The 14083-nt window shown below is 34.3% G+C and overlaps 1 protein-coding gene across 2 annotated transcripts in view; it reads right to left on the reverse strand.

The window, feature by feature from the left end:
• The window catches only part of LOC150107706 (ubiquitin-like modifier-activating enzyme 6), a 701981-nt gene that overhangs the window by 156719 nt on the left and 531179 nt on the right, over window positions 1-14083 (reverse strand). For both annotated transcript variants that reach the window (XM_090391479.1, XM_090391480.1), the window contains exon 26: window positions 669-720. In XM_090391479.1, coding sequence (XP_090247605.1) covers window positions 669-720 — 52 coding nt within the window. The remainder of the gene's footprint in view (window positions 1-668; window positions 721-14083) is intronic.

Genomic DNA, 14083 nt, shown 5'->3' on the forward strand with positions numbered 1-14083 from the left:
AATAGCTTCGGTCTATACTGCCTAAGCTAAAGCGGCTCTAATTTGAAATTAATAAGCATCTACACACTACTATGCCATCTACTGCCCATTGATAGTATTATTATAGTATTATTAATTGCATGTGTTCTCCAAAAATTGTTAATTTGAACTATATTACCTTATATGATTCCAGATTAAGACGGTATTTCATCTTTCCTTATACTGCATAATGACTAATTAATTATTTTGGGTCTATATGAGTGCTCACTCACTCACTGACAGGCAGTAACCATATGTTGACAGAATTCCATGGATAATAATAGCATCACCTTATCAAAAGTTTAGACAGTTCATACTGGAAATCAAGATAACACATATAATTTTTAAAAGAATTTATGTATAAAAAATTCTTTTTAAACTATATATGGTGTAGTACAAGAATTCCATTGCTGATTCCATGTTGTTCAACATGATGCTTTTAGGAATACCGCACCTTCTCTTGAATATGAATTTTACTTAAGAATTTTTCTTCATAATGAAAAGTTTTCACTTTTCATTCAGTTTTGGAAAAATTAACATTTTAAATTTAATATTAAAAATCCAAACAAATAAATACTTTGAAATTAATCTCTGAACAGAAGCTATATTAATAAAGAGTCAGAACTGTTTAAAGCATAAATAATACTCACAGCCATCTGTTGTAGTTGTATCTAAAGGAAAAATGTGAAGCAACTGTCGAGCCTGTGAAGAACAATATTATGTATGCTAAGTATACAGAATCAAGCAGAATACTACATTTAAAGCTAAATAAAGGAGAAAATGCTTAAATGTTATTTAGTGTATATAGTCCAGAGGAAAGGAAACCAAAACTAGAAATAAAAGAATCTTATGAAGATCTACAAAATGTAACAGACAAAATAAATAATGCATTCTTTGATCATAAAATACAACATAAAATAACATGGGAGAATACAAGATGGGGTGTGTGTGTCTGTAATTGATTACATTATAATTAATAGAGAAATCATACTAGAATAAAAAAGTATTGATGTAAGAGTTCTAACATCAGCAGATACAGGAAATGACCTCCTAAGTAAGTTCTTAAAAAATCAATGACATCAAAGAATAAAACACAGCATACAGAGAAGAACAAAATACAGGATAGAATTACTCCACAATGAAAGTATAAGATACCTATACCAGAAAACATTGTTAGTAAGCTGGAAACATTAAAAAACAAAAACAAACAGCAGAAGCAAAATGGAAAAAATGTCCATTTTTTGCCACGTGCGATGCATAGTTCTCATTTGGCAAACATTTAAAATGACTGTGTTCACATTTTTTATAAAAATGGAGAAAAATGAGTTTCATGCAGTGATAAAACACTTTTATTTTAAGAAGTGGATGGCTGCACAGATCAAAGCTGAGTAAGATGCAGTTCATGGGGACTCTACACCAGCATTAAAGACTATTTATTCTTTTATAAATTAGTTTAAATGTGGTCATAAGTCCATCGAAGATGAAGCCAGACTGAAGTCATTATGAAGGAAATGATTGACAAAACCCATGGTATCGTTATGGAAGACCGCCGAGTGAAAGTGAGTGAGATTTCTGAGATTGTAGGCATTTCAACTGAATGTGTGTATAATATCCTGCATGAAAAATTGCACATGAAAAAGCTGTGTGAGCGATGGGTGCCACGATCGTTGCCTGTCAATCCAAAACGCATGCGAAAAGACATTTCAATACAGTGTTTTGAGATCTTTAATCGCAATCGCAGGATTTTTTGCATCGATTCATGGCTGTAGACGAAACGTGGATCCACCACTAACATACCTGAGTCCAAGCAGCAGTCAAAACAGTGGACAATGCCAAGTGAAAGAGCACCGAAAGAAGCGATCATTTTTGAATGGCCTCTGCTTCTTTCGGAATCCCAATAAACAGTGATGGCCATTGTTTATTGGGATTCACAAGGAATTATCATGGAAAAGGATAAGACAATAACAAGAGTATTATACGTCATTTATTGAAAAATGTTTAAAAGAAGAACTGAAGGAAAAAACGGTCAAGATTTGAGCACAAAAAAGTGCTCTTTCATCAAGCCAATGCACCGTCCCACACATCGGCCGTTGCAATGGAAAAATTGCATGAATTGGGGTTTAAATTGGTTCCACATCCACCATATTCACCGGACTTGGTCAGGTGTGACTTCTTCTTCTTCTTCTTCCTAAACTTAAAAAATTTGGCTAAGTGGGAAAAAATTTTCTTTGAATGAGGATATCATCAAGGCTGTCAAAGACTATTTTGCACAATTTGACAAATCCTACTTTTTAGATGGATGAAAAAATTGGAAAATCGCTGGACCAAATGTGTAGACCTCGATGGAGGCATGTTGAGAAATAAGGTAATTTTTTCCAAAAAAATATGTTCAACTTATTTTTTTACCAAACTTTTCAAACAGCCCTCATAGCACAAACACTCAAAGATGGCCACATCATAGTTTAGAGAAGAGATAAAAAGTTAAAGGAAAGAATAGATACCTATCTACATAACAAATGAAAGAACTTGATTTATGAAGAATATAATACTATATGAAATAAAGTATATAGCGAGATAAGAAAATTAAGCTGGAATATTGCAATAACTACTCCAAAGAATTAGAACATGATTTTATGGTACTTGAAGATTAATCATCATCATCATCATCATGCGTATCAAGGATTTAGGCCTAGCATGGCCTGTTCTGGCTTTAGAAGTCATTGTTGAATCGTTTAAGAGAACGTCCTGGTTTTCTTTTTCCTAATGGCTTGTACTTTAAGGCTTGTTTTGGTAATCTTTCTGTTTTTATTCTTTGAACATGTTCCATCCATTTATGTTTATATTCTTTAATTTTTTTCTATTACTGGTTCTTGATTTAATTCTTTCATAATTTCTTCATTTCTTTTGTGATCAAATAGGGTATACTTTGCAGTTTTTCTCATAAACTTCATTTCTGCTGTTATTAATCTTTGTTTGTCTTTTTGTTTTATTGTCCAGATTTCGCTTCCATACATTAAGACTGGTAAGGCTAATGTATTCTATACTTTTAGCCTGGTTTGTTTTTGAACTAGATTTGGTTTAAATATAGAGTTAATTACACCTGTTATTTTTAAATATTTTGCAATTTTTACGTTTTTTTTTCCTTTTTATCTTTTTCATTTTCATATGTGATCATACATCCTAGGTAGTTAAATGAATTCACCTATTCTAAGATCCTGTTATCTATTACTATTTTAGTTCGTGCTGGATCTTGTCCGTTAAAGGCCGTAGTTTTTGATTTTTCTGTTGATATTATCATACCATAATCTTTGGACATCTCATTTAGATCTAAAATAGCTTTCTGTAAGTTATCTTCAGAATTTGTAATTATTATTTGGTCGCCAGCAAAGAGGAGAGTGTTTAAGTTTACTGTAGGAGAAAGTTTAATTCCTTGATGTAAATTTTTATTCCATTTTATTATTATTTCATTTAAGTAGATATTAAAAAGAGTTGCTGAGAGAGGACATCCCTGTCAGACCACTTGGTTTATCTCTCTCGTATATGATAGCTTTTAGGATATTATTTGGTATTTGTCTTTCTTTTAATATGTTAAATAATATGTTTCTTTTAACTTTGTCAAATGCTTTTTCAAAGTCAATCAATGCAATATGTGTTTCTAAACCGTATTCTCTTCTTTTCTCTATTATTAATTTTAGGCAAAAGGCCAGGTCTATACATGATCGTCCTTTTCTAAATCCATTCTGTACTTCTAAAATAAAGTTTTCGGAATATTTCATTAGTTTGCTATTTAAGATTCTGCTATATATTTTGTAACAGGAATTTAGTATACTGATACCTCTACAGTTTTTAGGGTTCATCTCCATTATCTTTTTTTTTTAAAGATAGGAATCACAATTACTTTTTTCCATTCTACTAGGGGATACCAGTTGAATAAATTTTATTTAAAAATAATAAGAGTCTTTCTTTGAATCTTGTTCCTGCATATTTATATAGTTCTGAACCTAGCTTATCTTCTCCAGGTGATTTTCCGTTTCTTGTTTCTTTCAGGCTGATTTTTAATTCTTCTTTAGTTATTTTCTTTTCATTTTCGTTACTTGTTTGCCAGTTGTCTTTTTTAAAATATTTGTCTGTTCACAATTCTGTGTAGTAATTTTGAAATTCTTCTAATTTCAATTCAGTGTTTAATTTTATGTTTCCTTTGGTATCTGCATTTAAGTGTTTCAAAATCTTAATATACATTGGATTTTATTTTATATAAATCATGTTCTAAATTAGAAACAAATTTGTTCCATGATTCTCTATGTCTTGAAGATTAATACAAACTCAAAAGAACTAAATGAAAGTATAAAGCTAACAAACATTGGATTGGATATGTGGAAAGATTATTTTCAAAATCAATACACAGAAAAGAACAAAGATAATGATGTCTATGAAGATGATAACATAACTTTAGAAATAAAAAACAAAAATATTGAACAATATTTTAAAGAAAAAACAGAAATCTCTGGAATAAATAAGATAAATAAGATACAGACTATTAAAATATAGGGAAACAATCAGAAAAAGAATTATGTCATGTTCTAAATATAGTATTTAAAAAAAAAAAAAGTAAAGAAAAATACCAAATGACTGGCAAAAGAGCTTAACCCGTTTTATCCCAAGATTTTTTTTTTTAAAGGCACTTTTTTTCATATTATTTAGTTGAAAATATGTCAAAATGCTACACTATAATGATAGTTAAAAAAAAAAAAGAAGCATAATTAATATATATATATATATATATATATATATATATATATATGTGTACTCGTATGAGTACAATGGGCAGATCAGGTATCGAAATAAACAAACTGCTTAGCAGAGTGATGCCAAAAATACTTGATCATGGCTTCATTGATTGAGAGACGTTTGTTATATATGCCAAATTGTTGAAATTGTTATTTAGTTTATCCATTAGAAGTCTTATTTTATACATTTTATCGTTTTTATCTATTTGTGAATTATCGGCTAAATGTAGATATTTCTTGATTTCTTGAAAATGGTTCCTTGACATACTGTTGGCCACTGAGGGAACCAGGAGATCCTCATCTAAACACCAATAGTGATGCTCTCTTGGCAACCTGTTGTATCCACTCAAAAGTAGAATTGCGCTAAACACCTTGATGTCTTCTTCAGTTACTTGGAATACATGATTATTGTTCCAAGTAGCGTACAAATTGGTCTGGTCAATAATAATGGTAATAATTTCTTTATCGATAAAGATTTCAAATATTTCAACTGGAGTTTTATTTTCGATTTGGTCCTTCACATTACTCATATGGTCCATATACCCTGTAGTTACTGCCATACTGATGTCTAATAAATCTTCTGTACATACGGGACAGAATTACTTGGTAATTGGTAATTACTTTACCTTGCACAGCCAAGCAATGTTGTCTTATCATGACTAGAGGGAGATCATCATCATTGCTGTCTGATTCATCACTCACATATTGAAGCTCTATTTCCCCTGGATAAGATACCTATCCAGGGGACCTTCAGCCTGACCACCTTCCCAGTGAAGGTGGTCAGGCTGAAGATCATTGTCATCAATATTCTCATTATCTGTTTGATAATCAACATCAGGAGGAATGATAACTACAGATATATCTTGGTAATTGAAATTTGCTATGTCGTCTGCAGCTAACCCAAGTGTTCTGTAATGCTTTCAATAAAACTCAACTGGACTTATTGGCTGAAATTCATTGGGGTCCATTTTTTCAAAGGTACTAAAACTAGAACAAAAGAAAAAAAAATATATTGACTCCTTATAAGTCCACCGTTCTTAAATGAGTACAGGTCCATTTTGTACATGTTCTCAACCTATAATTAAACAGGGGTGCTGATATATAAAAAAATGTGTTTAGTACTTACTTTTGTAACACATAAAGTCAGCACAATGAAAAAAATATTCGAAAAAACTATAAAAAATAAAGTACTAAAACTGTAACCTTCTCCAATTTTTGACTGCCGTGCAAGAGATGTCACCACTAAGCCATTTTAGGTGCTGTACTCAAATGAGTATGCTGGGATAAAATGGGTTAACTGTACCAGAAAACTAGAGGGGAATAAATCTGCTGTGCACTACATTGGTAATATAATAAATTATTTAACATGTTCGCTGCCAACTACGAGTATACTCGTAGTGGGTAAACCTGCTTCACAAGCCAGCTACGAGTATACTCGTATGACGCTTACTGCCGGGAACGAGGTTATTGTAGTGACCTTGAAGAAGTGAAAATCCTTGGCTTGTGGGACTAGCATCAAAACTGTGTATTCTCATAGACCGTATATGCTCTGTACAAGCCAACTACGAGTATACTCGTAGGACGTTTACCTCCGGTAACGAGATTATCGTTCTGACCTTGAAGAAGTAAAACTGCTCGGCGTAGGGGAACAGACCATGCCAAAGTAGCGTGGCAGCGAACGTGTTAACTGAATTATCTGATGTGCAACAAGATTTTTTAAAAAAATAGATCAATAATAGATGTAACATTTATATTAAAGCAAATAATAGAGAAATCAGTGGAATACAATAAACTCCTTTATATGTATCTTTTTCATTTAACAAAAACATATGATAGAATAAAAATTAAAAGACCTAATACCCATGTTAAAATGAGATGGTAAAAACACTGCAAAAATGAGAAAAATACCATAACAAATTTAAGAACGCCCACATGATAGCTCAGTCAGTATAGACGAAGCTGTTTGGTCAGAAAAACCTGGGTACGATTCCTGTACGATTCAGTAATGCGAGGAACTTTTATCTGGTCTCTTTCAACTAAAGGTGAGTTAGCCGGTCTCATATGCAGGTAGAGGTTTTTTTTTTTTCCCACCCAGAATAGGCAAGCTAGCCTGTGAACATGCATCTACAGACATAGGCCACACCAGGAAGCATAAGGCTAACCACCTTATCCTCAATATGGTAGCGGTTATCCTCGACACTGCAAGGTAAGAGAGGAAGGAAGGAAGGAATAATAATAATAATAAGAAGAAGAAATACATACACATAGATAACAGTTCTATAATAAATACATAACAAGGGAAAATTCAACAGAAATGAAAATATCTAAACAAATTAGACATGGTGATTCATTAAGTTCAACCTTATATAATTTAGCAATGGATGAAATAATAAAAGAAGAAAACAAAATGAAACAATGTGGAATAGAAATGAAAAATGAAAAATTATGAATTGGATATGCAGATAATATAATCTTACTAGCAGAAAATGAAGGTGACCTAGAAAGATTACTAAATGCATTCAATAACACAGCAGAAAAGAAAAATATATGGATATTAACAGAAAAAACAAACAAACTAAAACACTGACAGTTGCGAAGGAACCCATAAGATGCAATTAGAAATTAAAGGGGAAATAATTGAGTATAATTAAGATAGTGAGTCTGTTGCCACGGTATGACAGACAAGAGTTGGGAAGGAGGACCATAATTGCAAATGACTATGCGCAGGTTATGCAGGAGGAGTGCCGTGGAGTTTGTGGATGTGTGGAGTGAGTCTGATGGGTGAAAGGATTTATATAAGATGGATGGTTTGCATTTGAATGGATTTGGTGTGCAAAGACTGGAAAAAGTGTTGTTGAATGAAGTGAAAGTGCAGAATCAGGGAAACTAGAGTTATTAAGCGGGGGGGGGGGGGGATATGCAGACTTTAGGGAGGCAGTTGAGTGTATGAATGTGTATAATAAGCCTGAGCAAGTACAAAGGACAACAAATCAGAATAGGATAGTTAGTATAAGGCATCAAAATAGGGGTGTTTGCATTTCATGTATACTAATGCCAGGAGTATTAGGAACAAGAAGGAAGAATTTTTAGCCTTGGTTGGCTGTTCCAGGCCATAGGTTATTAGCATTAGTGAAACATGGCTGACAGAAGATGATATAGCTAGTGGGATTGAATGTGAAGGGTGTAGTGTGTTCAGGAGGGACAGGGAGAATAAAATGGGGGGAAGGAGTGTTATTGATGATAGCTGATGAACTGCAGCCAAGGAGAATAGAAGTTGAACTGCAGGATAGAGAAAAGAGCACATTTGAGGCTATTTGGTATGAGATTGAGGCTAGCGGAACAAAATATACAATTGGGTGCTGTAGATCAGGTGATGGAATAGATGGTGGAGATAGTATGATTAAGCAAATAGAAGAAATGAGTGGAAGGAGGGTAATTATTATGGGTATTTCAACTATGGTAACATTGACTGGAAGGAGGAGAGGACACATGAGAGGAAGGAATTGGATTTTATGCAGTTATTAAGAGATAATTATCTGCGACAGCATGTAATGGAAAATACTAGGGGGTCAGAGAGTGCTTGATCTAGTATCTGCATCTGAGAATTTGGCTGTAATGAATTTGCACACATTGCCACCAATTGGCATGTAAAACTGCAAGAGCTGGATGTTGATAGTGCATGGGATGTGGTTAAGGAGTGTTTACAGGAGGCAATGGCTGACTGCATACCTAGAGTCCGAATAGTAAATCAAGTAGGGGTTAAATGGATGAATAACACCATTCAGCTTGAGCTGCAAAAAAAGAAACAACTGTGGAAGGAATTTAAGGAGAAAGCAGCAGGCAAATGTACAGTATAAAGTGCAGGCCAAAAGGGTAATGAGTGTGGAAAGAAAAGCAAATGTGGATTATGAAAGAAAATTAGCCATGCAGGCTAAAGAGAATCCCAAACAGTTTTTTCGATATGTTGCAAGTAAAAGAAAAAATGTATATGGCAGAATGATTTTAAAGATAGTAGGGAGGTAACCGAATCAGTTGATATAGTGGAATTACTGAGTGAGCACTTTGCAAGAGTATATAATCCAGGTGGTGATATTGCAGGAATGAAGGAACTAACAGCTTATATGGGAATTGTGGTGAATGAAGCGGAGGTAAATAGTCTATTACAAAACCTCAATGTGAATACATCTGTGGAATTGGATGGTATACCACTCGTGTCGTACGTGAAGTGGCTAAAGAACTGTCAGTACCCTTGACCATTTTGTTTAATTTGGGTCTCGGGTCTGGGTTAGTCCTGAGGGGATGGAAAGAGGGGAAAATAGTTCCACTGCATAAAGGAGGTTCCAAGACTGCTGTTGTAAATTACCGACCGATCAGCATATCAGGAGTCATTGTCAAGGTCTTGGAGAAAGTAGTCAAGAGGAAAATACAGGAATGGATAGATGAAAATGGGATACTGTATGGGAGATAGCATGGTTTTGTGAAGGATGGATCATGCCTCACTAACTTGCTCACGTTTTATAACACAGTGACAGCTGAACTGGATAAGGGTAATGGGTTTACAGTGATTCTGCTGGACTTTGCTAAAGCCTTTGACAAGATACCACATGGAATTCTAATCAGTAAACTGCAGCATATGGGGATGGATATAAGGTTGGTGAGATGATAGGAGGGTGGTTGATGGAGAGATATCACAGAGTAGTTTATTCAGCAGTAGAGTTCAAAAGACAGCCTGTGACTAGTGGTGCCCACAGGGCTCTGTTCTTGGACCACTACTATTTAATTTGTTCATTAACGATATAGGAAAGGATCTGAGAGGAACTGTTCATTTGTTTGCTGATGATGCAAAGTTGGGTAGGGCAATAGTGAATGCAGAGGATGTCAAAATTTTTCAGGATGATTTGGATAGTTTGGAGGACTGGGCTAAGGAGAATGGATGTCAATTTAATGTGGCAAATTGTAAGGTTATGCATTTTGGGGTGAAACGATTAGCAGCAGTATACCACATTGGTGGAACTGTACTCCAGGAGATTGACGAGGCCAGGGATTTGGGAGTGTTGGTGGATAAGGAGTTGAAGTTTAGGGGGCATATTGCAAAAGTGGCTAAATCAGCTCATCAAATCACTTGGTTAATGAAGAATACTTTGATGAGCAGAGACAAGCAAGTTATTGTTCCTGTGTATCCGGCCTTCATAAGACCCCATCTAGACTAGTGTGCCCAGATTTGGGTGCCAGGGTTTCTTCTTGATGGAGAGGAGGTGCAGAGGATCCAGAGATGAGTGACCAAGATGATAGCAGGTCTATGGAATGAACCTTATGAGAACAGAGTGAAGATTTGTGGGTTGCAGAAATTGATTGATAGGTGGAAGAGGGGTGATATGATTGAGATTCAAATTACTGAAGGGTTTCTATAAGATTAATTCAGAAAATATTTTTGAGAACAGGACTGGTGGTGGGAGGACTAGGTGCCATTCCATGGAAACTGGACAAGAGTGTGGTTAGCAAGTGTGTTAGGCTAGGTTTTTTTACTTTTAGAGTGGTGAATGAGTGGGATAAGCTGCCAGAGTCTTGTGGGTACCATGACTGTGAATGAGTTCAAGGTGAAGTATGATAGATACTGTGTGAATGTTGAATAGTTGTTCTTGATATGATGTTAGGGCCTCCCTTGACGAGTCTAAGGACTCTTTGGAGTTGCCCGTAATAATAATAATAATTAGTATTTAGGAAAAGAAATAAACAATTATAGCATCATACAAAATGAAGTACAAGAACAAACAATAAAAGCTAATGTTGAATATCTGGATGCCTTGGAAGAATAAGAACATAAACAAAATAACAAGAATAAGAATCTATAAAGGCATAATCAATCGAAGGTGAAATTGAAGGAGTAACAATATTAAACACAAAATACGGAACTCACAAATCAGGGAAAATTGTAAAATACAGCCAATATATGATTGGATTGAAAAACAGAAAGAATGAAAGAATCATATAGAAAAAATACAGGATAACAGATAGATAAAAGAGCTGATTACCAAAGGGAATGCAAAATAAAGCAAGACCAAGAAAAGATGACATGATGATATTTGAAAATGGAGGCACTACAAGCATTTATGCTTAATAATGAAGAAAAGTATAAAATTCATATTAATTATGAAAATATAACTTTTATTTAATAAAATAAATAACTGCAATGGAAAAATACATGTTACAGAAAAGCATCACACAAACAGCATAATAATAATAATAATAAATAAAAATAAAATTTAAAAGACATCTACAGGGTGTCACCTTCATTTTAATTTTAATAAAAGTGGCACATTTTTTTTAAATACTGTTCACACTGCTGTAGAAAATCCCAATACATCTTCATAAATTCAATAATTCAAATTCATAAAATTGGAATTTGGTAAAAATAACTCTAGCCAAGGCTCAGTTGAATACAATGTTTGTTTTCTGGAATAGGCTATATGCAAAGAGTTTGTAAAAGCCTGCTCTAGATGAGCTTGTTGAACTCTATGAATTTAAAAGGATTGTCTTTTTTCAAAAAAATAAATAAATAATCATTTAGAATACAACTATGAATAAAATGTAGCTTCTAATTTTTTTTTTGAAATGATAAAAAAAAAAAGGATTATTAATTATAAAAACTTTAATTGCTAATTTGTATCTGGGGGAATCAATGCCATCCACAATGAGATGCAATGGTAATGATACAGCCATAAGCAAAATGTAAGATGGTACATTTTGCTTATGGATTTTTGGTAGTCCATATATCCGGGGGGGGGGGGGGGGAATCTACAGTTAAAAGGTAATCTTCTTAAAGAATTTATGGAGTGTTCTGATTTGGGTGCTAGTAAGATCATATTCTATAAGGAGGTACATAGAACCGTCTAAAAGTAAAGAGGCAAGCTTACCTATCCCCATTTAGCCAAAGTGCTCACACAATACACTGCAACACACCTTCACACAAAAAAACTCAGCTCACTTTAAAGCCAGTATTGTAAACCTCACACTCCAACACACTGACATAATGGTCAGTTTTGATGTCTCCTCCTTATTCAGTAATGTCCCACTCAAAGATACCAAGCTAAATTTCTTCCCAATATCTCAGTCCTATTGCAGTTCACCATGAACCTCGAGCTATTTCATTTTGAAAGGAAAATTCTACAGATAGAGGGGACAGCCATGAGTTCTCCACTCTCTACATCCCTGGCCAACTTTTTTATGGAGACCTTTGAAGAAAAAGCTTTAAACTCTGCCCCACATAAACCCACTGTCTGACTACAGTATGTGGATGATGTTTTCTATTTGGCTGCATGGCCTGGATACACTCCAAATTTCACAATACACTTAAATGATCAACGCCCCAAGATCCAGTTTCCTTGGAAAAGGAAAACAACAGCAGTCTCCCTTTCCTAGACACTCTGATTACACACCAGCCTGATGGATCCTTGGCTTTTTCTGTTCCCCCCCCCCAACAATATGGGATTATAAAATCACTACATCAGGATAAAATTAATCAGTTCAGATAACAGTGCCCCTGAACTTGATGATATTCTTAACACCTTCTTAGCCAATGGCTACAATCCTCCACAAAAAATATTAAAACTACACCCCTCCCCCTTCAGAGCAGAGATTGCTCTAAATCTATCACCATTCCATATATCCAGGATACATCTGAAAAATTAACAAAAATCCTAAGGAAATATGACCTAACAACTAGTTACAAACCACATAAGAAATTGGCATCCCTTATCTGCTCCACCAAAGACCAGCCACTTCCCCTAGACTGACCCGGAGTATACCAGGTCCCTTACAGTTGCAAACTGTCCTCTATGCCCAAACAGGCAGGACAGCCAATATCAGAATATCTGAACACAAAGACTACATCTGGTTCCAGCCACTCAGGACTTGCTGACCATGCTTTGGACACCACAGAATACACTGGAAGAAGGCCACTTTATTACACCGCAACAAGTACAAGTGTAAAAGACTATTCTTTGAATTTGCCTCAGCTCTGAAAAACTTTCCAAATCTCAACAAATTTGGATGCATTAGATTGCCCCAAATTTTGGAAGCGTACATTCTAAGATCGACAGCACAACATCCAAGACAACCCAATTTGGCCCACTAGGGGAGACACCGTTTAGGATTCTAGGCCTGACTTCTGTTGCCTTTCTTCAGCTTCATTTGTTTAGTGTGAGTGCCCCATGCACATATCATTGTTTTATAATCCCTGAAAATGGCAATGTAACATTGCCAAAATATAGGAAGTTATTAAAGTTTTTATAATTAATAATCCAGTTTACATTGTCATTTCCTAAAAAATTAGAAGCTATGTCTAATTAATGTAAAAGCTTTTCAACCTAAAACATTTCAAAATACAAGAGAGGAGAAATGAAAGAATAGGAATTTGGATTGAAAGAGGGAATGAGTGGAATTATGGCTTAAGAAGGAAGCCAGTATATTATGTCTCAATTACTATAAAGCTAGTAAATTATGTTGACTACTATGAAGCCAGTATGTCTCAACATGTACTATCTGGTTGGTATGATGAAAAACTGAGCTTCCAGAAGGAGAAAATCTGTCATCTCAGCATGAGACTGACTAATCTCAAAAATCTGACAAATTTCTGAATGGTTCTTGTCTCTAAGAACAAACAAAATCATATGACTGAACTTGTATCTTTACTTCTGTCTCACAGACTAATATCTGTTCTTCAAATCAATAAGTCAAAAAGCACCAAGAGAACGCACTTTTATTTACCAAACTGAGAAAATGTATTCAGCTTTCAACCTTTCTGTATGACTCAAGTTTTAAGTTTTCTTCCTTAAATCTCATCAGGAATGCAACAAAAAAAAAGAAAAAAAAAAAGCATGCAGCTGATGAAAAGCATTAGACCTACTTTTGAATATATCAGATCTGTTCCATTTGAATAAACATCAATAAACTTATGAAAGTCTTCTGTTTTTCAACAAATTTTAAAATAGCACATCCTATGTGGACAATCAAAGTACAAAAAGCCTAATAAACTATCATTGCATTTTCCAATAACTTAAAAACTTAATCTTCTTTCTTTCTCATGAAAACCACTGAACTTTTAACATTCTGTTCTCTAAAATGGTTTTCTACTTACATATCAGTGTTTTCTATGAACAGCTAATATGGAACAGAAAGACTTGAAGAATATAGAAGAAAATATCATAAAGGTGGGAAAAAGTTCTAGAGGCTATCAGCAGTATGCAAAACATTTAAAAAGTAATAAGCAATCACAAGAG

The sequence above is a fragment of the Typopeltis vanoorti genome, chromosome 4 (genome assembly GCF_054136105.1).
Source record: "Typopeltis vanoorti isolate ZY-2024b chromosome 4, IOZ_Tvanoo_1.0, whole genome shotgun sequence".
Lineage (NCBI taxonomy): Eukaryota > Metazoa > Arthropoda > Arachnida > Uropygi > Thelyphonidae > Typopeltis > Typopeltis vanoorti.